This window comes from Heloderma suspectum, chromosome 3 (genome assembly GCF_057233095.1).
Source record: "Heloderma suspectum isolate Gila_16-S chromosome 3, 16-S_ref, whole genome shotgun sequence".
NCBI lineage: Eukaryota > Metazoa > Chordata > Lepidosauria > Squamata > Helodermatidae > Heloderma > Heloderma suspectum.
This window is the reverse complement of record NC_139460.1, coordinates 211,660,001-211,686,961: the sequence shown is the minus strand read 5'-3', so window position 1 is coordinate 211,686,961 and position 26,961 is coordinate 211,660,001. Positions and strand designations below refer to the sequence as shown.

The window sequence follows — 26,961 nt, the reverse complement described above, 5'->3', positions numbered from 1 at the left end:
GGGTGACTGGAGTTTTGAAAGGAGGCCTGAGAATATTAAACAGGCATCAGACTGAGCCCCAATGGAAGTGTGGATCATGACATGTATTTTAAGTTGGTTTGGGGAGTCTGGGAACCACTCCTCCTCATTTTCACAAACACATTATTGCAAATTCATCAATATTTCTGAAACACTGTGGGCAGGGGGTGGGGGAATCCGGTTTTTTGTTTTAGCTACTGTCAGTACAATCCTAAGTGTGGTCAGGGAGGAGTGAAGCAATGGATCTATGTCATAAATTCATTGCTTCGCTCCTCCCTGAAGTGTGGCCTGCAAGGGCTTGGGTGGGGGGCTGGGAAGCAAAAATAGCCCCCAGACCACTCAGAGTTGCCTACCCCTGATATATGACCTCATTCCAAGGCCTGCTGGTTTTTCAGTCTGGGAGATGTCTCCACCAATGATTTACTCCGAGCCGGCTGCATATTGAGGTAATTAGGGATACATGATGTCGTAGCCATCCAGCAGCCACCCCGGAGCTTATCAGGGAACAACCGGATTTCCTGAGACTGCTTGAAGTCCGATTATTTTCCTTAAGTCGGGTTCTCCCTGGTATAGTTGTTGTGTGCCTCAGCCCCTGCATTTACCTTGGGTATGCTAGCCCTGCCCAGGAGTGTGCCTTTCATCATGACCCCAGTCAAAGGGTGTTTCCTAGCACAAACCAATTAGTGTCTACTCAGAAGTAACACCTATTGTCCTCAATGAGGCTTGTCTGCCAAATGTGCTCATAGGAAGTAATTCCTGCCCCCCTCCAATATGGAGAAAGGGGGGAGGAGGTTGGAGTGGGGGAAAGCCTCTCTCAATTGTAGAGCAGCCCCTGCCACTCAGATGACATTCACTTCAACGAGGAAGTATGTTGTGTGAAGCGACTTAAAATGGGGTGATGCACACCCTCACGGAGCCCTGCCCAGACCAAAATCAGCTTCTAGAAAAATGCGGTAAGCCACTCCTCCTTCCGTTGTTATGGAGAGGAGGTTGGAGTGGGGGAAAGCCTCTCTCATTTGTAGAGCAGCCCCTGCCACTCAGATGACATTCACTTCAACGAGGAAGTATGTTGTGTGAAGCGACTTAAAATGGGGTGATGCACACCCTCACGGAGCCCTGCCCAGACCAAAATCGGCTTCTAGAAAAATGCGGTAAGCCACTCCTCCTTCCGTTGTTATGGAGAGGAGGTTGGAGTGGGGGAAAGCCTCTCTCATTTGTAGAGCAGCCCCTGCCACTCAGATGACATTCACTTCAACGAGGAAGTATGTTGTGTGAAGTGACTTAAAATGGGGTGATGCACACCCTCACGGAGCCCTGCCCAGACCAAAATCTGCTTCTAGAAAAATGCGGCAAGCCACTCCTCCTTCCGTTGTTATGGAGACACGGCCCTGGTGGATCTTTTCATATTAAATGCCCCCCCACTCATTGGAAGTAATGGGAGGGGGGATTATCTACACCAACTCAAAGCTGGTGTACTTGAGGGGCCCAACACAGGGCCCTGTCAAGGGAATGGAGTGGCTTTGGATCCAGTGAATCCAACCCTGGCTCTGGCCCACCCCACCCCCAGAATGCTCCATTTTTGGGACCTTACACTTGCTACCACTGACAGGAACACTACCAGTGTAACTTTCCGCAGGTAGAATCAGGACACCAGGGAAGCCAGAGCCTCCCTCACCAGTTGAGCTCCTGTCCACTGGCAAGAGTGTTGAATGGGGTACGGCTACCCTTGAAAGACCAGGTCCGCAGCCTGGGGGTCATTTTGGACTCCCAGCTGTCCATGGAGGCTCAGGTGTCAGCTGTGAGCCGGACAGCGCTGTATCAACTCCATCTGATACGGCGGCTGCGCCCCTTCCTTCCCGACCATCTGCTCCCATCGGTAGTACATGCCCTGGTCTCCTCTCATTTAGACTACTGTAATGCGCTCTACGTGGGGTTACCCTTGAAGATGGTTCGGAAGCTGCAGCTGGTACAGAACGCGGCGGCTCACCTGATTAAAGGCAGCCGCCGGCGAGATCACATCACTCCAGTGCTGAAGGAGTTGCACTGGTTACCAGTTGTTTTCCGGGCCAAATTCAAGGTGTTGGTTTTGACCTTTAAAACCCTATGTGGTTCCGGCCCAGCCTATCTTAAGGAGCGCCTCCAGCAACACCAGACAGGCCGCTTAACAAGATCAGCCTCGGATGGCCTTCTCTCTGTCCCATCAGCCAGGACAGCTAGACTGGTGGGGACGAGGGAGAGGGCCTTTTCTGTGGTGGCCCCCACTCTGTGGAACTCCCTCCCTAGGGGTCTCCGTCATGCCCCCTCTTTAATGAGCTTCCGTCATGCATTAAAAACGTGGTTGTTCAGGCAGGCATTTGGGGTGGGTTAGGGTATTTTAAAAAAAAAATATGGTAAAATTTTATTGTTTTAAATTGTTTTATGGTGGGTTGTACATCACCCAGAGTGGCTGGGTGACCAGTCAGATGGGCGATTAATAAATTTAATAAATAAATAAATAAATAAGAGAGCACCTCTGCCCCATCCTAACCTCCACCCCCACCCTAACCAGTGGATCTAAGCATTAGGGAGGGCTCTGTATGATGCTACTTTTAATGAAATTGGAGTCTTTGGGTCAATACATTTAACCAAAATCCTGCAGGGTTTGGTCTGAAATATTTAGTAAATGTTTATACATTCACACTGGAGTAAATGTAATGGAGAAATGTTGCTCCTTTGCTGAATCTAGAATCCTTTACACATCGTCTGAAGTCCAGATCACCCACTGATATGTCTATGACTATTGTAAAGGGTTTCTTAAAATAATCTCTTACCCTTTACATTTAGATGAGCCGTACTGGAGACTGTCCCATACTTATTGCTTGCGGTACATGTAAAACTCCCAGAATCTTCTGAAAATACCTCAGCGATGACCAATGTGCAAATCTCCTCTGAAAAACACAAGAACAAAATTAGCACCTTTTCCTCACATCAGGGAGGACTAAACTAACCAAACCAGCCATGCACAAATGCTGGGAAGCCTCCACATGACTGGTGATTGGCGGAAAGGGGCTGTTGCTGGGGAAAGGGGGTGTGGCCATATGGCAGGACTGGGGCCCCAGCACGGCTGGATTTGGCTCCCAGGCATGAGGTTCCCCACCCCTGACATAACGCAATAGAAAGGGACAGAAAGAACAGGAAGATTCTTTCCCCTTCGGTACCTCATCTGAACATTTCGCAAGTACACCTGGATTTTAAGTTCTGAAAACTGCAGAATTGGGGACACAACCAAAGCATACTAATTGGTTGTTGCTTTTTGTAGTGGCAATATGTAAAAAAAATACATGGATGCAATCCAGTGCGGAGTTGAACTTTCTTGAGTCCCATGGGGTTTAAATCTGATCAAGAGGTCTGGAAAGCAACCATGTGCTTTTGGTGGCATGAAAAATGAACAGTTGGAGGTGAATGCTTTCAACATTCTTTGGCAGGTGGCATGCCATCTGCCGGGGCCTGCAAGAGCAACTCATCCATGCCACTTTTTATGAGGAGCTCTCTCTCATGATGTGCATACAAGTGTGCCTATTTTCCTCAAACACATTTTGGAGGGCACACAGAGTACCTCCCTCCACCCCCACCCCATCAATTGAGTCCGGAGAGGAATGGCTCACTAGAGTATGGCACTCTACGGGGTGTCCATGCCCTCTAAGCCAGCACTGACTGCCCTGGTCCTGAAGGCACTGACAAATCTAGTTCCAGTTAGGATTCACCTCTTGGAAGTGGAATTCTTGACATGGCATTCTCCAGTTTCAGAGCTGGAATGCTTGAAGTGGCGCTCTCATATTTCATGAGTGGGGTAGGGATGTGGGGAGCCGAGGGTTAAGAGAGAATAACTGGCATGGCCTGAGGTGTGACACAATACTCTCCAACTGGCAAGCAGGATAAAAATAGCACCATCCTACATCATCTGGTATACATTTGGCCCCAAAGAAAATAAGGGACTTCATATGGACTATTTCATTCACATCTAGCTGGGTGAAATAATAATCCTTAGATCTGAAATAAGGATAATCTCAGAAGAGCAGGGCATGCATGAAGGATAGGCATGGTTGGGCACCAGCCAAAGTCCCACATCCGAGCAGGGGCCCACTGACCAGAGCCCCCTGGACTTACTCCTCCTCTTCAGGATTACACCCTGCTTGTTCACCTGTCTCTTGCTCTGGGCCAGACCACAGTGGTGGTGGTGAGGAGGAGGAGGAGCAGATGCCCCTGCCTGTTTGCTCACTGGCTCCCTTGCCTGTCAAGCAAGCAAGTGGTAGAAATGGCAAGAAAGAAGATGGGGAGCAAGTGCAGCTGGTGACAAGGGTGGTGAGAAAGCAGAGTCATTGAGGAAGGGGGCTCATTGAGGGTGTCTTGCCCAAGTACCCTCAAAAACCTGGAGCCAGTACTGCAGAAGAGAATGGAAGCCTTAAACTCAAATGAGTATACTTGGTGTTAGGTTTAGCAGACTTTCCAAGTTTTATGCTGCGATCATTTAACTGGGAGTCAGCCCCATTGAAGTGGAGAGTAAACTTCATTGAATTAAGTGGGGCTTACTTATGAGTAACAAATACAATCCTACACATGTCTACTCAGGAGCAAGTCCAATTGTGTTAGTAGGGCTTACTCCCCGGTAAGTGGGTACAGGGTCACAGCCTTAGGTGCTCGGTGAGGTTGACAGTTGCAGATGAATGTTTAAGGGAAAGCTTTACAGCAAATAACATTTGTCTGTTAGAATCAACAGAAATCAGTGTAAAAAGTGGCAGCCTTGCCCCTGCCCCTAGCTACAAACATAACAGGCAATCCAGCATTCTGAATACACCTCGTAGAGAGGAGTCATGCAATTTGATAATTTAGCACTATGTCATGGAACGTGTGCATGGCTCTCTAATACAGCCTCCCCCTATCCATGTGATCTACTTTCCATGAGCATTTTGCAGAACTTCAGCCATGGCATCATCTGTGCACTTTCTACAGGTGAAACAGGATCACTGCACCACAGTCATAACTGTTGTTTCATCCTGTTTCTTTGCAGTCATGGAGCTGGATTTTGCAAGACTGAAATAATTGGGCATTCGTGCATATTCAGATATAGGAATATACCTACCTGGCTCAGCCATAGAGCGAGGTTCTAATGGAAAGAAAAAGAAATGTGACTCAATTCAATATTTATTTTGGTGCGCACAGTGTTTTCCCAAAGTTCACTCAAGAAATTATATATTTCAGCAGGCTCAACAGCTCATTTTCCCTATATAAAGTAAATGTAGCAACTCCTTTGGATTCAGCCACAGTGACACACATGATCATAGCATTGTTAGGAGTTGCATCTCAATTTTCAATGCCAATTATGAACTTCAAAACTGGTGCTTGTTGGTTTCACTGGAGAAATCTAGTCCTGACTACTGGTCTCTGAAATGACTGCCAGGGTGCTAATGCAGAGTTTGAATGCAAAATCCATTCCACTGCTTCTCTCTGTTTGTGTTGTATTCAGAGATAGCAATCCAGAAGTCCATTATTGGTCAGCACAAAGTTGTGCATATATTATTTGGTACAGCATCTTGTGCATGGGCAGCCATGCTAGACAGTGCACAGCCTGGTGCAAGTGGTATTAGGTTTCAGAATTTATGGTTGGATCCAGATTTACTCATGGATCGAGTAGACCCATTGAAATCTGGGTCATGACTAACCTAAGTCCCACTGATTTCAGTGAGTCTACTAAATCTGGATCCAATCCACACTCTTCCCCGATGTGGCAGCCTTTCACAGGTGGTTGTACACATGGTACAACTTGTTCCATACGTGGTGGCCTGGTGCTGCATGCAAATCCCATTAGGCCTTAGTGGTCAGAAATTGCTCTTACACAAGCTACTATTCTCTCAGCTTTACCCACCACCGTATGGGGATGATAATGCTGACATATACTGCAGGGCTGTTGGAAGGATTATTGACATAATACATGGTAAATACTTTGAACACTTGAAATTCCATCTAGAAATACTAATTACTACTATTTGGAGGAATTGTGGCAAATAATTGTAGGGCTGGGAATACTATGTCTCACTGGGTTTTTTTTATTGTTCAGGAGCATTTACATCCAGCATGCAGCAAAAATAAATAAAATAAAATAATTCTATAACTCTGAGTAGCATTGACCTTTTCAGATAAATGTCTGTAACAGCTGTAAAGCATACTTTTCTGCAATATTCTGAAGTCTGGAGAGTCTTCTATCAATGTCCCTTCTCTGTACCATTCAACTTTTGGAGAAGGAGCTCCTTTCACTCTGCATTCAAACACAACCAGCTGACCTTCAGAGGCTGATATGTCCTGTAGCATCTAAAACAGAGACAGACCATGATGTTGTTTTGGGGAAATTAAAAACTGAGAATAACAGAAAATGTCAATTTAATTGATTGTAGAGAAAACACTGCCTTTCTATTGTCCAGTGCCCCTTTGTGAGAACTAGAAACAACTTGGCTATTAACAGATAGGAACATTTCCCTTGTTAAAATGTGATTAAGTTTTCAAACGTGTCTCTTTTTTTACCCTTTTTTGGTATGTGATTCTACACTGTATAATTGTTGTTGTTTTTAACCTGTGTAACATTATAAGAACATACGAAGAGCCATGCAGGATCGGACCAAGGGTCTATCTAGTCCAGCATTCTGTTCACACAGTGGCCAACCAGCTGCCTGTGGGAAACTCACATATAGAACATGAGTGCAATAGCACCCCCCTCCCACCCAAGTTCCCCAGCTACTGGGGTACACAGGCATACTGCCTTTGATACTGGAGGTAGCATATAGCCATCAGGACTACCTTCCATTAACAGCCTTATCCTCCATGAACATTATATTAGCTACATGTTCTGAATTATATTTTGTGGGAATGTTAGATAATTCTGATGAGGGTTTTGTATAAATGTCGTATCTTCTTATAAAATGCACTCTCTATATATGATAAAATATTTTTTCAAAAAGCTGAGAATAATTGTATGCAAATAGTTCTCTGCATTATAGCAAGAAGATGCCTCTGAGTGACTATATATACTAGAGACTTTCTTTACTTTGTAGAGGGGAATTATACAATGTTTTCAAATAGGACTGCTTAAAAATTACCTAGAACATGAAGCTTGATAATATAATCTCGGACCTTCACAGATATATTTTATAATAGGACAAATAGCCTGGACATGGCAAAGATCCTGCTATAACATCTTTTTGTTTCTCATTTTGAAAAGGTAAAACAAGCAAGTTACCTTAGTAAACACCGGAGCAGCTATTATGGGTCTTCCATCCAGTCCTTGTAAATAGCTAGTGGGGCTCTGACTCTGGAGGTTAAAAAGCAAACATTAAGATACAGTTATGTAGTAGGTATCAGGCAGTACAATTAGGGCAACCCAGTGCTGACTCTGATGTTACTCTGATGTAGCATTTGTTTCCACAGATCCAGATTAATAAAGAAGTCCATGGGAAAACCAATACACTATGTAGAAAGGAGTGTATGCAATTAGATAATTTAGCACTATGTTGTGGAACATGTGCTTGGCTCTCTAATATAACCTCCCACAAGCCCTGTCTGGCACTGCCTCCATGCCAGCATTTGCTGCTGTCCCCAAAAAAGAGAGGAAAAAAGCTCTAGAAATGGGGTCCATAGTTCCTGCCACAGAAGCCTCGTTCCTACAGCATCTTAGGAGGCAGTGCTAGAAGGTTCCTGCCTGCTTCCTAGGATGCTCTAGGAACAAGGCTGCCATGGTAGAAAACACACAGCCTGTTCCTGGAGTGTTGTCTCTTTTTTCTTTCTTTCTCTGGTGGCAGCAGAGGGAAGGGAAGGGTTAAAACTGTGGGTGAGTAGGTGTGTGTATATGTGAGTGAGTGTGTATGTGAGAGGGGCATACGAGGCCCCTGGCAGATTATGCCCAAGGGAATGCAGCACAAGTTGCTCATCTCTGAAGGTTTCTAAATATTACAATGTATATAAGTCAAACACAGTGTGAGTGGTGTGTGAACAAACTGCATATGAATGTGTGTGAGTGTGCATGTGCGGACCTCACCACCCCAGCAGACACCTGATGCAGCCCTTTGGGCCAAAAATGTTGAATACCCCTAATATAACATTCTTGCCCTAAAGGAAGCAGAGAGTTCAGAATTTCTCCCATTCCTTCTTGCCTTGTCTCAGAGAAATGACATGGTTCCAACAAGGTGTTTGGGGGTGACGGGATCTGCAATGGGTACTGGGGCAAGTGAGGCACACTCATTCACCATCAGTGGCGCACTGAAAGCAGGACTAGCCCAAGACATTTTGCTGCCTGAGGCAAAGAACAAGATGGCACCCTCTCCCATTTCATTTACAAAAGCTGACTAGATTGTGATGGTGATGGAACAGCATCCTCCATTGAACCTGAAGGCAGCAGGCTAACCTACAGACCATAGGGCAGGCCATGAGGTACACAGATCTCTCCTCCAACACCTTGCTGCCACCTCCCAGCATCTGCAGTCTGAGGCAACTGCTTCACCCTGACTAATGGCAGGGCCAGCCCTGACTGAAAGCAGGACTTTGGGGCTGAAGACCAGGGCCCCACACAGCAGAACGAGCACGAGGGCCTCCAAACGTACCAGGGAGACCTTACTAAACTGTGAAGCAAGACTAAAGGTATCTAAAATTACCTAACTGCACCAAGGTTTGACATTCCTGAATGGAAAAAAAACCCTTCCAGCTGACTATTCCAACTTCAGGGCTGCTAATAATTTGTAGAAATCTCTATGCATCTCCTCATCTATGAGTTCTCCTTTAAAGCCATGCACTATGAACATCTATTTTCAGCAATACTATGGGACATGATACTTTGCCACAGAAGGATCCATGCCACAGAAAAACGGTGCTACTTACAACCACAATTTTCAGCCTTTTCAGATCTGGAGAGGGACCCATCTTTAAACCTATATCAATCCACCTTACTCCCTCTTTGTGGGGGTCTGCAGCAGGTCTTGAACTGATGATCTCAGGAATGTTAAGTCAGCCTGCTCTAGCCAAAGGAGGGGACTGCAGGGAGACTAGTTAGGAAAGCCTCCTTGTACCACTAGGTCACAGCAGCTAAGGCTGCAATCCTGTACTTATTTACCTGGTAGTAAGGCCCATTGAGCTCAATGAGACTAACTTCTGAGTAGACATGTATAGGATTGCACTATAAGGCTGTTTTTACATTGGAGCCCTTTAGTGCTGAAGCACTGTTTTCCTTACATTAGCTGGAAGCAAAATTAAAACAGGTTCCACACAAGCACATAATATAGTGCAATATGATCTAGCAATGTCCATCCACACGGTCAAGATCTTCCTATGTTTACTCACAAGTAAGTCCTGCTCAACAAAGGTTCCCAACAGCATTCATGTAAATGTTTCCACCTTGTAAGTTCAGCCTAGTGTATTCTTTCATGAGCGTAGAAGTGGGGATTAGGGTGCTTCCAGTCAAGGCTTTTACCTTGCTGTTGCCCTGCCTTATTCACAGAATTTTACAGGGGTTCTAGCAGATGACATATTCCTCTCATAATCCTCCCATGATTCCCTTCCACTTCTTCCATCTTTTTTCTTACTGTGGAAAATCCGTTAAGTAAAAAAAAGACAGAATAGCTGTTCAGTGCCTTCTGGCGGTTAATGCTAAGGCCCCTCCATCTGGAAGCACCCTTAGTGATGAAGTAGTGAGAGCGGAGGACAGGAAGGCCTGGCGTGCTATGGTCCATGGGGTCACGAAGAGTCCCACACGACTTAACGACTGAACAACAACAAGCAATGCTGAGCCTATTGCTCGACCCTTGAATAGCCTCTCTTAAGTGGCTGTTGAATTTCAGTTGTTGTTCCCAGGTGAGGGGGTGGGCAGAAGGAAGGCTTTAGGCTGCAATCCCAAACCTCCTTACTTGGAAGTAAGTCCATTTAATTCAGTGAAGCTTACTTCTGAGTAGATGCATATAGGCGTACACTCTTGATTACTGGTTTCCTCTCACTGGGTTAGATTCAGACTTAGTCATACTTAGACTGGACCTATTGAAAACAGTGGGACTAACATGTCCCATTGATTTCAGTGGGTCTGCTCTAAGTCTGGGCCCAATCCATTATTTTGTTCTTTTCATTTTTAATAACAAAATAGCTATACTCTTATTCTCTCTCTCAAAATAACTTATCCTCATTCTCTCTGCATCTGTCTTTCTCTTGCTTTCTTTTGTTCTTACAACTTCCCCCGAAACATCAACAAAAATAACAGTGTGATGGTGCCACAATGGAAGACCATGCAACGGATAACAAGCTCTGCCCTCTGCAGTTTAGGGGCATCTCTACACCAACCTAAAATCCTGCATTTAAAACGGGGCATTCTGCTTCCGTTTTAAATGCAGGGTCACGACTCCCTTTTTCATGTGCTTCCTTTCCCCCTCCTTGTATCTGAGTCTTCCATTATCTTTCATTGATCTCGCTCCTCTGCTTGCCGCTTTTCGTCTTTTCACAGAAGAAACTGAAGCGGAACACAACGGGGGTAATTTGATAGCTCATTATCTGCAATCTATTTAAAAAACGGAACAAAGGGCATTTAATGCAGGAGATGCCCTGGAGGGTCATAGCAGGTTCACAGCATCATGTAAAGAGCCTGCAAACTTCCATGAAGGGGCAATCCCAATTGTAGGATAAAAGCTCCGTGTGAACGAGCCCTAGGAGAGTCTCTTTCTTTAATGATACAGCATATTCATCTCTCTTACATGGTGGACAGGTATTGACACAGGATGTATCATTGAAGGTTGTGGTTTGGGTGCTTCTTGATGGGTGACCATGGTGTTAACAGGAGGAGGGGGCACGTTTGAAGAGATCTTTGTGCGGTTTTGGTATCTGGGAAAACGAGAAGACATATTTACAAAGAAAGCAATGTGCCTTCATAAGGCTGCAATATTTGATGAATCGTTTTGATTAGCAGATTTTTAAAATCCTTTTTATTTACTAAAGAAGTACCCCATGAATTGGGCAGCAGACGCGCGCACACACACACACACACAATTTTTAATGCAAGTACTTATAAAAACTGTCGATTGCAAACAGCATCTTAAAAGCCAAATTTCCCGTTTTCTCTGGGAATGAATGCCTCAAGATGATGCTTCCTTCAAGAACACATTGTTGTGGGTTTGCTTTGAAGCAAAGCTGGATCTCAGTTGAGTTTGGACAAGAGTGTCAAGGGGCCGGAATGACTGGCTGATTATTTTATTTATTCGATTTATACCTGGTCTTTCTGGCAAGAAAATGGCACTCAAGGCAGCTGGTTGTTAATGTTCCTTAATGATCAGTAAATGTTTCTTTAGGGAAGCTGATTGTTAAAGATGGTTTCTTGATACTGAGATTGGTCTGGAATGTTCTGAATGGGGAAAGCCCCCACCCCCCAAACTGAGCGGGGCACTGATGGAAAAGCCTTTGTGTTGTTGTGAACAAAGCGGGAGTAAGCAAGCCTGCTGCTTTCTGCACCTGATGACTCCGGCTGGGGCTAAACAACCAGGGGCGCATGACATGCAAACCCAGAATGCTGTGTTGTTGTGGGAGAAACAACCCAGAGTTGGTACCCATGGGTGGCAGGAACCACCAATACTACTCTCCTTTAGAGGCCAAGGTATACTTGGGGATTGCTTTCCACATGCTAATTTTGCTGTTTTACAAACTGTAGGGGTAGCTACTTGCGGTACTCCCAGAACAAATATGTGTGAGCGCTGGAGGCAGCTGCAAGTACACATGCACAATTGAAACAAGGCTAATTAAAAGAGGAAGACCCCCCACCCCCACTGGTTTTTATAATGACTTATGTGGCTTCCGGGAAAGGAGGAGGAATGGCTCTTTCCAGGCTAAGCCATTATTTTAATCGTGGGCGGGGTGGGGGAATATGACCTAGCAGTGAGTGAACACACAGCTGCAGGGATCAATTTTTCTCAGTTGCCAGTGAAAGACTTGTCACATTTTTGGCAAACATAGTATTCATTTTCTTTCAATAAAGAATATTAATGTTCATGTGGTGACAGCTGGATGTTTAGCATCAAGAAAGGGAAACTCTAACTGACACCCAATCCATTATAATCCTGTCCTTTGAGGACATCTAGGTAGTCTCTTAACATTAACTTTTGCAACAAACAAAACAGTTCTGCAGTTAACCCCCCCCCCCCCCCCCCGGTACAATACATACTTGATTTTTACTGCAAGAAGAAGAAAAATATTGGAAAAGAAATTCTGGGACAAATTTGACAACACATCAGAGAACTGTGATTGGATTCACAGATGCCTTGGGGCTGCTTTTAAAATAAAATGTAAAAGCAGTGAGAGGGTGTTTGTGAAATGGAATAGGACCACAGTGCTTGGGCAGGTATTATCCCTTTTCCCCCTTCACCATTTTCCCAAGTGAAATTGGCCCCCTAAAGCCACTTTTTGCCCCATTAGATACAGCACATTTTCCCTAGCAGTGATGATTTCAGGTTTGGACAATGGTGCGGGGGAGACAGTCAACCCCCCACCCCTAACCCACTGCACAGGGCTATGGTATTGATCCAGTTCACCCCTCTCCTGATTTTAATTTAAAGAGATGGGAAACTCTATCATGAATCTTCAATGTCTTCCATAGAGCCTTATTCGTACAACACTCACTGATCCATTTCTTCTTTGCTGGTGTCACTTTCTGATTCAGAAGATGAGGCCCCTGTAAAACAAAAACAAAGGGTACTTCATGTGGCACCATATTGATTGAATTTCTTTGAGAGTAATGTAGACTTCCTCACTGAGGTATTTTCCGGGTGACCATTTATTTGTGCAATAAATGTGCAATTAGAACAAATCCGTCGTGGGGATGGATCCTGATATCTTTCCTCAAGGCAATGAATCTCTTGCAGGAACCTTATGTTTTACCATCATTATGTTTTACCAACATGGTATTGCGAAGAAAATGCTATTTCTCCCCCAGCTCATGTTAGAATTGCTAGTACAAGAGCCACGTAGATGGTAGTTGTGCCAGGGTCACAGGCAACCTTTTGGCATGAATGATGACCACTGGTGCATCAACTTCCCTGTGCCATTTATAACTTCGCAGGGTGAGAATATTTCTAATTTAAAATTCTTAGTTGGCTGAGTGAGCATTTGTGTGTTCTGCTTTCCATTAAGCTTCCTTCAGTGAATATCTACTTCTCTCCATAACGGGAGCAAATGTGTGGATCTAGCACTATTAATACAACATGGTGAATATTTGGGCACGCATTGATTTGATCATCTGTGTAAGCATCAAGAGGTTGTTTTCACACTACCAGTTTTTTGTGCAATAAATGGGCATGCATCCAACATAGATGTGGGTCTGCTTAAGCCCCATTGTTTGCAGCCTGCAGGTCTACTGTATGTTGCCCTGGGACGACAGAGCTGAACGGAAGCTCACTCTAGCCTCTGCCATCAGCCAGGGGGCCAGATGGCACAGGGAGGTTGTACAGTACTCCAGGTTCTCAGTAAGGACATCGCAGCACATGGAAGTCCAGCTTGGCCCCATCCATCAGTTAGAGAAGGCACAGCTGCAGGGAGCTTGCTTTCCCCTCCTACCAAGAAGAACAGTTGCCTGGGACTGCAGAGCTGAAGGGAAGGACACACTGGCCTCTACCAAGAGCCAGGGGACCAAGAGCCCCTTGGAAACTGCTCCCCCTAGCCCCCGAGGGAGAACACCTTGGCCCCGTCCATCAACCAGAGAAGGAGCAGCTGCAAATAACTTTTTCCCTGCCCCTCCCTTCCTGCTAGAAAGAATACTCAGGTCTGACTGCCAGTTGCCCTGGGGCGACAGAGCTGAAGGGAAGCATGCTCAAGCCCCATTTCTCAGCCAGGGGACCTTCAAGGGCTGCTGCCTTGGGTAGATCTGGGTTATGCCTCTCTGTATTGTGACAATCTGATGTAAGTCACCTTGAGGATCATTCGACTGAAAAGCAGGATAAAGGTAAAGGTGTCCCCAACCAGTCGTGTCCAACTCTAGGGTGCGGTGCTCATCCCCGTTTCTAAGCCGAAGAGCCAGCGCTGTCCGAAGACGCTTCCGTGGTCATGTGGCCTGCATGACTGAACACCGAGGTGCACGGAACGCTGTTACCTTTCCTGCTGAGGCGGTACCTGTTTATCTACTTGCAATTTCTTGCTTTCGAACTGCTAGGTTGGCAGAAGCTGGGACTGAAGATGGGAGCTCACTCTGTCACGCAGCACTCGGGTCTCGAACTGCTGTCCTGCCGACCTTCCAGTCTGCAGTTCAGCGTCTTAACCACTAAGCCACCGTGGCCCCCTAGAAATCGTTTAAATAAATAAATGAATACTAAAGACACTGTTTTTGTTATGGGAGCATCACTTTCCCCATGAGTTGCAGTTGCAATTTTTTTTTAATGGGGAGTGGTGTATGGAGTATCGCCTTCTGATTAAGAACACCCAGAAGAATCTACCTGGCCACTGCTGGCAACAGAGTGCTGGATGAGGTGTCCCTAGGACTGATCCAGCAAGACAGTTCTCGTGTTCTTATTTGTCTTGTTGGGCAATGGAACAGATGTCCCCCTTTCTACTACTGTGGAAATAGCCTGATCAATCATCTATAACCTTATAACCATTGCAAACATAATGAAAGGGGAACCTCACTACAGTAGGAAAATCTGTTCACTGTTTTTCCAGCTGCAGCTGTTTCCCCTATGCTTAAACAAGTCAATAGAGTGGTGAACTGACTGGATTGAAATTGACAATCAGTTTTACTCTTAAGGGAAACCTTAAAGACAGAAAATATTTTCTTTCTCTCAATATGGTGAAGTTTTCTTTGAACACTCACTGTTCAAAGAAAAAAGAAATGAAAAATCTTCTTGAAATGGGAGGGAATTGCTGTGGGTAAATGCTATTTCCCCTCTTTTTAAAGGGCTACGTGAATGCGCATGCAGATGAATGGATATGTAAAGAAAAACTGCTTCAGGCATGAATGAGAAAATGTGATGTCATAATGATGTCACAAATACTGTCCAATAGGTGCCTGCAACAGCTGTATACACATTTATTGCAGGAGTGATAGGAACTAATTTAAGCTTCTACTGGATATTCTCTGGGACATAAATAGTGATGAACAATACAGCTACACCCCTCCATGTCTGCACCATTCAATGAATTTGTGTTAGAGTATGTGTGTGTGGGTGTGTGTGTGTATGTGTGTGTGTGTGTGTATATATATACACACACACACTCTCTCTCTCTGTTATTGGAGGCTGTGTACTAATCATACACATGCATCTACATCTAGCCATATTTTTTAAAATGCTGAAGAACAGCAATAGTATTCTTCCCCTGCCCCCAGCAGTAGTGCACATGCCAAATTGTGCTATATATATATATACACACACACACACACACACACACACACATACACATATAGACTCACACTTAAAAAAAACTTTGCAGACTACTCCCTTCTGTGCCATGTCTATCCCAACCCTCAAGCAGTTTCTCTCTCCTGCAGCACGGAGTTTTCCTCCTTACCCACATACATTGCATGAGGGTGGTGTGTCTCATAATCTCAGCTGAAGTACATTCAATCAGCTGAACCTATCCAACGGGGAACTATTTTGCATTCCACACTCTCATATCATTGGCTTCCATTTGGATCAACAATGCAGCAAAGCCATATAAGACAAGTTTACAGTACTACTTTCTGTTGTTAGTTATCAAATCTTTCTCTTCCAAAGAGGCTTTCGCCATTACCTTCTACGTAAATCTCCGCAGAGGTTGAGTCTGTCCCATAGATGTTTGAAGCAAAACAGGAGTAACGCCCTGTGTCTTCTTCAAAAGCTTCAACGATGATCAGCGAATGGAGCTGTCCTGACTGGATGATGTGAATATCTGGTGAATTTTCAAGCTCTTTCCCTTCACAGTACCACCTGAGAAGCAAGCACCATTTGTCACCACAAGACAACCAGGAGACAGATAGCAGCAATAAAAACAGTTGCCCAATCTCCTAAACAGAAATGTACCTCAGGCAAATGAAATTGAAACAAAAGGTTGAATAACCTTTAGCTGCATACAGTAATTGTCAGGGTTGCCTCTGAGCATATAGAGTGCCAGAGCAGTTCAGATTCTGAGGAAGAGCTGCAACACATGGGGGAGGAACTTTCCCAGGCTTCAGAAGCACAGCTGGACAGAGAGGCCCTTCCTTCACACTTCCCTGTGAGTGATAGCGAACGGAGGGGTGGACGCGAGGGAAGGACAATCTGAACTCTTAGATGCAAGGCGCAGATACAGGCACAAGTGGAAAATCGCAGGGGCTGCACTTAGGGTCTCTGCCCGATTGGCTTGGCGTCAGCAGCTGCACCTAGAGGTGTCACGGGAGAAGGGGAGAGGGGGAGAGTTTCCCCTCCCACCCCTTAAGTTAAGAGAGTTTGCCGCCTTTTCCCAAACAGAAAACTCCTTTGAAGTTTTGAAGGCTTTTCCTTTGTAGTCAGTGAGTCTCTAGCAATTTGCATCTGTATGCCTCATTAGGGTAAATGGAATTAAAGCCTTGGAAATGCAGCCTCTTGTCTGAGTGTTGATTTTGGCTCTTGGAGTTTTCAGCAGGGCAAAAGGGGAATCCTGACAGTAATGGAGCTGCCACGTGCTTATCAGAAAAGTTGTACAAAAGGAGACAGAACCAGTGTGGTATAATGGTTAGAGTGGTAGACTAGAGACTCAGGTTCAAATCAGTGTTCAACCATGACGCTGGATGGCTGACCTTGAACCAGTCACTCTCTCACTCAGCCTAATCTACCTCACGGGGTTGTTGTGAGGATCAAATGGAGGTGGAACAATGTATGCTCCCCTGAGCTCATTGGAAGAAGACTGGAAGATAAGAAATAAATAGGTGTGTGTTGAGGGGGGGGGGGGAGAGAAGCTTCTTATGCTTTTCAAACTGTATTTTTTGTTTGTATTGAATATGCTCCCCTGAGACTACTCTGTACATATGAAAATGTATGGGGAAACAGTTAATAAACTATGCTTTATATACTTGAACAAGAAGGAAATATTTATAAAGATGCAAAATCCTGTTTGTGCTTGTTGTGAAACTGTTCCTTGAATCATTCTATTAATACAATTAATAGCAAAATCCTACACATGGCAACCCATGATGTCCTAAAGCAGAAGATGTTCTCAGCAGCTGCAAGCACTCTGGCCAATCCCCTTATTCCCAGAACCCCTTGCACAGCTGGGAGAGAGTGTGAAGCTCATGAACACATGAAGCTATCTTATGCTGAGTCAGATGACTGATCCATCTAACCCAGCATTGTCTGCTCTGATTGGTCAGCTGTCCAAGGATTCAGACAGAGGTCTTTCTAGCCTTGCTACATGGGATCCTTTTGGGGGATCCTTTTGGGTGGCAATGTAGGGAACTAGACCTGGGATCTTTTACATCAGAGATGGGAAAATGTTTTGCCCCCGAGGGCCACAGGCAGTGGTGGGTGGTCACATTATTGTACTGAGTGTTGCCAGAGCCAGCAAGGGGCAGGGCCTGGACTCCCCCTCCTGTCACACGCACGCAGGTGCGCGCGCACACACACACACACACACACAGTCTTCCCACTACTTTCTTCCAACACCCTGCTGCCACTTCCCTAATGGTAGGGTTGGCCCAGCCTGCAGCCCACGGGTTGCCTATATGTGTTCTACATGCAAAGCTGTGTGCTCTTGCACTGACCTACAGCCCCTCCACTGAGCTCTGTCATCACGATCAGAGAAGTCAAGCAGAACAGATATCAGAAGAGGTGTCAATATTTCCCCTATACATAAACTGTAGCTGGGCTCAAGTCAAAATGGAGGGCAACAATTGCAGGGGAGGGAGCACCAAGGCACCTGAGAGGCCCTGCTACTCAGCACAGCTCAACGTCCCAGAGAACCCACCCATTTAGGAGAGCTCACGCTTGGGCAATAGCAAAGCAACACCAAGGGAGGCCAAGCACCAGCAAAATGGAAAGGGAACATAAAACAGAGCAAGTCAGACATTATTGTTGGAATGGAAGACCTAGAAACAAGAACACACAATAAGGTTTATGTCAGGGATGTACAGCCTTTTTGGCCCTAAAGGCCACACTCAGTGTAGGCTGGGGGGACAGGAGCCACACATGTGCGTGCATTCACTTTCCCCCTCCCCCTCCCTCCGCACACATCTCCCCTCCCTGTCCACTGAGATTTAGGCATTGCTAGGTGTGGGGGGGAAATAAAAGCCACTACCATGTCCCAGGGACTGGCAAAATGGCTGTTTCTCCACTGCTACTAGCTGCTGTGGGAACCAATAACATCTGAAGCAGGGATGTCCATTGCTGGGAAATCCCTTCCTCTTTGGCTCGATGGAGTTCCGTGGCATGTACGACTCACTTTGTTTCTGTGAGCTGAGCTGCAGGCTGTTTCCTGAACTCCAGGAACATTTTTGCACACTGGGGTGGGGGAGGTTCTGCATTTGCACAAAGTTCTGAGCAATTTGCACAAATCATGGCAGAATTTGCACAAATTACGCAAATTTGGCAGTAATTTGCACAACTTGCTGAGAAATAGCAAGGCAACACTAAGGGAGGTGCAGAACCTCCCCTGCAAATGATTGAAATTCCCAGAAAATCTGAAAACTGGCCTGAGTCACAGATCAAGTCAGGTGCTACAACGGGAACCGAAACAAGTCCGGGGGGCAGGGGGAGGCTAGAAAATGCAAATTGCATCCCCCAAATGGATTTCTCTGACATCCCTACTCTGAAGCCAGGAAAGAGCATTTCCCCCTGATCAGCTGAGCTGTGGAGAACAATGGGTGAGGTCCTGCTGGCTTCAGGGGCTGCACAGGGAGCTCCCAAGGGTGGCTGGTTGTGCACCCTTTGTCTAAGTGGCAAGAATCTATCACTAGAGGTTTATAAAATTATGGATGGTGTGGAGAAAATGGAGACAGAGAAATTTCCTCCCTCTCTCATCACGCTAGAACACTGGGGGTGGGAAGAGGGCTCAGTGAAAATGAGCAGCAGTAGATTCAGATAAACCAAAAAGTAAGTACTTCTTCACCCAGCGAATTAACTTTGATCACAATCCTATGCATGTTTGGACATTGTGACTGCAGAATGCTGGGAGTTGTAGGGCATTTTTCTGTCTAAACATGCATAGAATGGCACCCTGATAGGATTACTGCTGCTGTGAGGGCCATTGTTTTCAAAGGGGATGAGGTAGGCAGTGGAGAACAGGTCTATCCAGAGTTATCAGCCATAATAGCGAAAGGGAAGTTTCTCGTTCAGAAGCAGTATATGCCACTGAGTGTCCATTGCTGGGGGGCTGGGGCAACATCTTGGGAGGGTTGTTGCCTTCATGCACTGCTTGAATATCCCAGATGCATCTAAGTAGTTGCTGCTGGAAAAAGGATGTTGGGCTAGAAGGACGCTTGGTCTGATCCAACAAGGCAATTCCTCTGTTCTTATATACTACAGGAGCTGGTGGTGGGTCACCGTAGCTTATTCCTAATAAAACATGGAGATGAATTTGAGGAGATGGCAATTGCCCCCAGCAAAATTAATGGGCGGTTTGCACATGACTCCCCCCCCCCCTACCTACATGAACCACCCATGCAGGAAAAAAATGTGAATGTGCTTGCATACATTGTCATGTGCCTTTCAGACATTCACAGCATAATTCTAGACATGTCTACTCAGAATCAAGTCTCCATTGAATTCAATGGAGCTTACTCCCAGGTAAGGGGAGATAGGATTGTAGCCTCAATTGTGTTAAAGCCTCATGCTATTTTTACACACATTGTATGGGGGTATGCATATTTCAGGATCACATGGAAGAAACCCTAATTGCTAAATTACGGGAAGACAACAATAATTTGGCTCCCCTCTTCCCCATAAACTGTGGAGGATATCTTAGTGCTGGGCATCCACATGAGATTTTAGGAACAAATACATAAACCATTGATTTTGACAGAATGACAGGACAGGAAGGGCCTTGGATCTAAGGTGGTTCTGGATCTAAGACTTCTAGTGCTACCAATTACAAGACTTTGAGCAGCTCTCCTGTCTTTTTTCTCCTTAAGGGGTTTTCCACGGTAAGGAAAAAAGGCAGCAGAAGGGGTGGGAAGGGTTACAAGTGGAAGAAGTCATTATCTGGACCTCCCATCCCCCCCTTAAAATTCCATGAACAAGGTAGGGTGATGGTGCAATAAAAGCCTCAGCTTGGAGCACCCCTAGATTCTAGTCTATATCCCTGCACAGCAGGATCTCTACATCTAAATATTTTAATATATTTAAAACCATTTCTTGCAGACTGACACACTAGCATACAGTGATGCTGCCTGGGTTAAGGAGACCTTGGGCAAGATGCCCTCCACCTCCCCATAGTATCCTAGGTGCTCCACTACAATGGTTTCTCCTGCCACTGCCCTTTGTCAGCTTTTTACAGAAGAGGTCAAGCATGCTGTGGAGCAAAGCTCCAACTGTGACCACCAACGTCATTTGCCTGGAGGCATCCTGGGGAAAAGAAGGTGGTGGGCACAACTGGAGCTTCGCTCTGCAACAACCTGAATTCTGGAAAAAATAATTTTAAAAGGAGGTAAGGTGTCACTGCCACCGCCATGTTCTCATTTGGGGGCTCTGTGGGCTGCAGGCCCCTGGACCTGTGCCCCATAGTCTGGCCTTACCAGAATCACTGCTTAGTATAGCCAGGGTCAGAGTGAGATCCAACGGCCAGGGTTATTATTACTCATTTGTAATTTGTACAGATTGTTCATATTTTTGTAAAATTGTTTACATTAAATTGAAAATTTGTTATGAACAGTTTTGTACATTTTTTTGGATGTATGCTCAAGTGTTACTGCTCATAAGCGATGAAATCCCAATGGATGCACATGAATAATGACTCAGAGATGACAAATTCGCCGTTTTGATAGCCTGCATTCATTTATGCATCCTCCCTTGATATAATGCAGTACCCACATTGCAATCAGCCTCATGTCATATTGATGCAATGTTGCCAGACTGGGAAATTAATTAGAACAACGTGACTAGATTTATTTTGAGATTTTTTTTAAAGCAACACTTTGATTTTCCTAGCTAGTGCTATGGCTGGTCTGCCCATAATTTGCTAAGTTAAACAGATACCTAGAAAAGACAGCTGAATCATTGTGACATCATGCGGTATTGCATCCCACCGCAGGATGTCATAAACAGATCAAGTTACTTTATACTTAGTCAGGCCATTGGTCCACCTAACCCAATACAGCAGGGATGCAGAATCTCAGGCCTGGGGTTGAATCTGGTCCACCTGTGGCTGCAATTCAGCCTGCTGGGGTTCCCCCTTTCCTCTGACTACCAGTTGTTTGGTGGTTTCCCAACATTTGTGCAGCTTTTTCTCCATCCTAAAAGGTTCAAATGCTTCTCCTAAGGCTGAGTTACTGGCAAAAAGAGCCTCATGCTAAAATATGCTGGTGTTTTTGGTATTTTGCCCTGTTATTTGTGCCTTCGGCCCACCCCACTACTGGGATGTGGCCCCCAAGAGCTTCTCTGAAATGGAATTTGGCTCTTGGGCTGAAAGAGGTTCAACACCCCAGCTATACAGACTCCTCCAACTGACAATGAGTCTTCAATAACAGGTCTTTCCCAGTCATGCTCCCTGAGATCTTTTTAACTCAAAATGCCTGGGATTGTACCTGGGATGTTACCTATGTCATGCATATATTCTACCCTCTCTCCATCCCTGCATATGGCTTTTCCCCATCATGCCAGGTCAATGAAAGGCCTGAAGACTAAGGGAGCAATCCTATGCTCTCGGAGTGGAGCCTCCAATATCAGAGCTCTGTTCTTTCCTATGCCCTATCAGCTCTTACTGACAGGGAGGAAGCGGGGTGGTGGTGGGACACATTATATTTTTCTTCTGTCTGTTGATGGAATTAAAATCAGTCTCTCCCATTGCTGTCATGCATCTAAATGTTTTTCTGGGTCAGGGGCTAGGAGGGCTTAGGATTCCTTGGATCCTCAGTGACTCCCTTTCCTCTTGCCGGCACATTCCTAGAATGCCTGCTTCCCCTGCTCTACAAGGTTTCAACCTTGTATAGGAAGCCACTGCAGAAACCTCCGTGATGACTTGGAGGAGCCAAAAAAGAGAGCTCCAACATTTTTTTAAAACCCTCTGAGGTTGTATCTCTCTGGCCTTGGTGGGGTGTGTGTATGTGTGCTTCTGAATAATTCTTAAGCCCCTGGGACACTCTCTAGGGACCATAGGATTGTTCTCTAAAGGTGCAATCCTATGCATGTTTAGACAGAAAAAAGTCCTACAACTCCCAGCATTCCTCAGCCAGCCATGCGGGTTGGGGAATGCTGGGAGTTGAAGGACTATTTTCTGTCAAAACATGCATAGGATTGTACCCTAAGCATGCTAATATCATGCTACGTATCATATTTTAATGGAAATACTAATTATTGTTTTGTTCTAAATATAGTAATGTTGTACACTGCAGGGATGCCGTTTCTGTCCCACAAAAGCTGTACAGACTTTAGGACACATGATTTAGCCAAGGCATCAATATATTGTCCTTCCATGAAAGGGGATTCCAGATTGCTTTGGTTGTTCCACTGAGCACATCCCATGACTGATTTCAACTTAGATGTCACTCCACCATCTCGTGTGAAGAGACATCAAAATATGTACAAGAGATCAAAAACTTTACCAAACCTGCAGGGTTGGGAGGAAACAGATTCAAACAAAGCAACATTTTGGGGGATTTATAGAGGGTTATCTGCATTTTTAAATGAACTGGCTTTGATTATATATAGTTCAAGCAATTTGTGGTATGTATATGCAAGGATTGTTTAAAAACCACAAGCCCAATATTTTTTGTTTTCCAGAGAATATCCTTCAAAGTTATTTTATACTGAGTCAGACCACTGTCCTGTCTAACCCAATGTTGACTTCAACAGCTAGCAACAGTTTCCCAAGGTCTCAGACAGAGACCTACCCTGAGATCTTTTAACTGGCAGCAACAAGGATTATTTCTGGCTTTGTGTATGCAATGTATTTGCTCTACCACTGAGCTATGGTGTTGTTCCCCTCACCTTGCAGTTTAATGCTGACTTATTGGGCCTGATCACGCATAATGGTGGAGTTTGGTGGCAATTAACCCATGATTTATGGGGACATGTGCTGTGTGTGAGCCGCTTCCAGTTTCTGTAAACGACCTACAATTGGTTAACCTAAGAACAAACTATGGGTTAACTTTGGGTTGTTTAACCCAGGGACAACCTGAAGTGTCTGGGTTTGGACATCATGCTAACAATCTATGAACGAGCCAATTGCAGCTTCCTGTTTGAAAGTGGAAGTGGCAGGCACGCAGGAGGCAGTGTGCCTGCTCATGCACAACAACCCCTGGGTTGTTCAAACCATGGGTTTTAATTACATGTGAACTAGGTCATTGTAGCTGAACTCACTGGCCTGGTTCACATGTAAACACTAACAACCCATAGTTAGCTGGGGCTGCACAGCAGCAACCGAGCACACTGCTTCCCACCCACTCACCACTTCCTCTTTGCATCAGCTTTCATAAACAACCCAGGAATGTCCCTGGGTTGTTGTGACGTCCAAACCTGGAACTCTGGGTTGTTGAGGGATAGACAACCTAGAGTTTTAATCCATGGTTTGTTGCTGGGTTAAAACTTTGGGTTGTTTGTCCCTCAACAACCCAGGGTTCCAGGTTCTCACATTGCATCAAACAACCTGGCATGGCCCCACCAATTCATGGGTTAACCGACCCATGAATTGTCATTATGCACAAACCAGGTCAATGAAACTTAAAAAAAAAAACCTTGGAGAAAGATCCTATATTTTTGTGGCACTGTGATTCTAAACTTACTTAGCAGGAAGCAAGTCCCATTGAACTGAGTGAGACTTACTTCTAAATAAGCATTCTTAGGCTGTGAATGTGATAAAGAACCTTAAGAGTAGAAGATCTGAATTCTCAAACAAAGCAAGGTTAGAATGTGCCTCTTGCAGTCATTCACATGTATGTGTCAGAGAGTGTTCTCATAGAAAATACATGACATAGAGCCTTATAGGTTTCAAATCCTTTCTTGTCACTTACATGATAGCTGTGTGTGCCAAGCCACAGGAAAATTAACCTAACAGAGCTGAGCTAAGTAGTTTGGAAAAAATGCAGGCATCTCTGAGCAGAGGTGGAAAATATGGGTCACTTATGACCAATGGAGGAAATGTATAATATTCTAAGATCGGCCTTACTTGGTTACGCACTCATGGTCCATGTAAGCACTGTATTCTGTCTCAGTGGGCCAGCTCTGACATAGAATCATAGAATCATAGAATAGTAGAGTTGGAAGGGGCCTATAAGACCATCGAGTCCAACCCCCTGCTCAATGCAGGAATCCAAATCAAAGCATCCCTGACAAGTGGCTGTCTAGCTTCATCTTGAATGCCTCCAGTGTGGGAGAGTGCACTACCTCCCTAGGTAATTGGTTCCATTGTCATATTGCTCTAACAGTCAGGAAGTTCTTCCTGTTGTTCATCTGGAATCTGGCTTCCTGTAACTTGAGCCCATTATTCTGTGTCCTACATTCTGGGATGATCGAGAAGAGATCCTGGCCTTCCTCTCTGCAACACCCTTTCAAGTACTTGAAGAGCACTATCATATCTCCCCTCAGTCTTCTCTTCTCAAGGCTAAACATGCCCAGTTCTTTCAGTCATGGGAAGCCTCTTGGAATGATTCTTGTACAAAATGCTTCTATGCAATATCATTCATGTAACTTGCTCAGAGCCAATTACCGCAATCTGAGTCTGGATCCCATGCTAAACAGATCCCTTTCATAGGATTGCTTTCCAGAAGATTCCAGGAATGATCAGCCCCAAAGAAACATCTCCAGTGTTATCTGGAATTGATTATCCAAAATTGGGTAAATGTTGACATGCACATTTAAATGGTGACAATCCCATATTAATTTTGTGAATTCCTGAAAACAGATATATTTTCCCCAATTTTTCAGATGTACACAACTGAATGCTGACAATCACATACAGATCATTGCCAACATTCTCTGGTATATCTCTGTTTTTTTTCAACGTTCACGCAATTTGTTTGGGATTCACATGTGAATGTAGATACTCATAAAAGTTTGGACATTCCTTGCAGATAGTAAAGTCTGCAAGATTTTAGCAGCTGTTATTAATGTTGCAGACTTTATCTTTATATAAATGGACATGTTTGTCCATACGTCCTTGATGAACTTGAAAACTGTACGTCCGATCGTTATGAAACATCAGGATTTGTTGTACCTCTATCTGGGATGGTTTCAGGCATAGTGAAATTTTTTCCCACCATCAGATACTCAACCTATATTATCACATAGATACAGCAGGGGCTGGGGGAAGGGAGCGAGTTGCTCAGGATAGGGAAGAGGAATGTTGGTAGTTGATGTGGTGGGTGAGACGAGGGAGAGAAAGAAGAGCGGAGAAGAAGGGAGTCATGGCTGACAGAGAGGGAAGCTCAAGGCATTGTTCAGGAGACAAAGAACAAAACAGACCCCTCCCTCAAAGGGCTATGGGGGTCACCATGGCAGGGGCTGTGCTGCCTACAGGCCAGGGCAGGCATAATATGTCCAACTCTGGCAGCTGCATAACTTTGCCCGAAGGCTTCACCCTCGACAGGTGCATAAGGCTTTGTTGCATCAAACTAAGGGCTCTTCCCAACCCATGCAAAGCTGGGTCTGTTTGCTAGTTCGTTATAATTTTTAATTGGATAATTTATCTGTTTTGTTGTATGTTCGTACTTTGTATAAATAAAGTGCAATGGCTGGTGGCTGATGCAAATAATTATCTGTCTGTCTGACTATTCATCTGTCTGTCTGTCTGTCTGTCTGTCCATCCGTCCATCCATTCACAGGATCAAAGAGCCAAACCATGGGAGTAAAATATTACAAAGGGTCCTGCCTATGGATAGTAAAAGATAATAGCGAAGAACTGCAACGCAGCAGTTAGTAATGGAATATTCATTCACTGCAAAACTCCTGACACTATTTAGAATTTAGGAACTCTCTGAACCTATGGATGAACTCTCTGAGTATATTGAGCAATGGCCACTGATATTTCCACTGCCTTTTTTTCTTTTTGCATTTTCGGAAATCTGTAAGTATCAATAGCATACTGTGAATTAGTTTCCAAAATTCACTAAGGATCTCATACCAAAATGCATATACTTTGAAGTAAGTCCATTTGAATTCAGCGTACATGCATTTGCTGTAGGGTGCAAGGGATGAGTTGTGCACATGCACACTAGTTGTGATGGACAAAAAAAAAGGTAAAGAAAAAAATCTTCACCAGCCTTTACATGTATGAAAGTTTTTAAGGCTTTACTCAGATCAAATGCTTGAGAGTGAGTTCACACATGCATGCCCATCACTCAAGTACTGCTACATCAGGTAGTGACTTGCATGTGTGAAATGGCCATCACAGATCCAGCAGCCCAGATCAAGTTTTCATATCCTCTGAAATGATGTTAGACACTGTGTTTTTCAATAGGGACAATTCACACATTCATCTATGAGTCACTGAGCAACATATTACCGAGGGACGCCTGTCCATGCCATACGTGAATTAGCCCTGCTGAGACATTTTGAACATCCACCTCTTAAAATATCTGAGTAGTTCTAATAATGGGTTGGATAGAGTCATGACTAATTTAAGTCCCACTGACTTCTATGGAAGCATAAGCCTGGATCCAACCCAATTATATTATTATATTTATTATTCAGTTAGCACTCCAGGAAAAAAACACACCAAATTAAGCTCTTTGGATAGATTTTTTTAAAGACAGGTTTTTTGTTTTAAGTTATAAGTTATAAGCAAACTGTCGGGGGGGGGGGGGCAGCCCACAGCATTTCAGGGATTGTTGCAGTG

The 26,961-nt window shown here is 44.8% G+C and overlaps 1 protein-coding gene across 1 annotated transcript in view; it reads right to left on the bottom strand.

The window, feature by feature from the left end:
• The window catches only part of MYPN (myopalladin), a 126,868-nt gene that overhangs the window by 38,374 nt on the left and 61,533 nt on the right, over positions 1 to 26,961 (bottom strand). The window contains exons 3-9 of the mRNA XM_084841889.1: positions 15,778 to 15,953; positions 12,682 to 12,733; positions 10,770 to 10,896; positions 7,286 to 7,357; positions 6,222 to 6,363; positions 5,138 to 5,161; positions 2,829 to 2,945 (exon numbers count right to left, since the gene is read on the bottom strand). Of these exons, the coding sequence (XP_084698015.1) occupies positions 2,829 to 2,945; positions 5,138 to 5,161; positions 6,222 to 6,363; positions 7,286 to 7,357; positions 10,770 to 10,896; positions 12,682 to 12,733; positions 15,778 to 15,953 (710 nt within the window). The remainder of the gene's footprint in view (positions 1 to 2,828; positions 2,946 to 5,137; positions 5,162 to 6,221; positions 6,364 to 7,285; positions 7,358 to 10,769; positions 10,897 to 12,681; positions 12,734 to 15,777; positions 15,954 to 26,961) is intronic.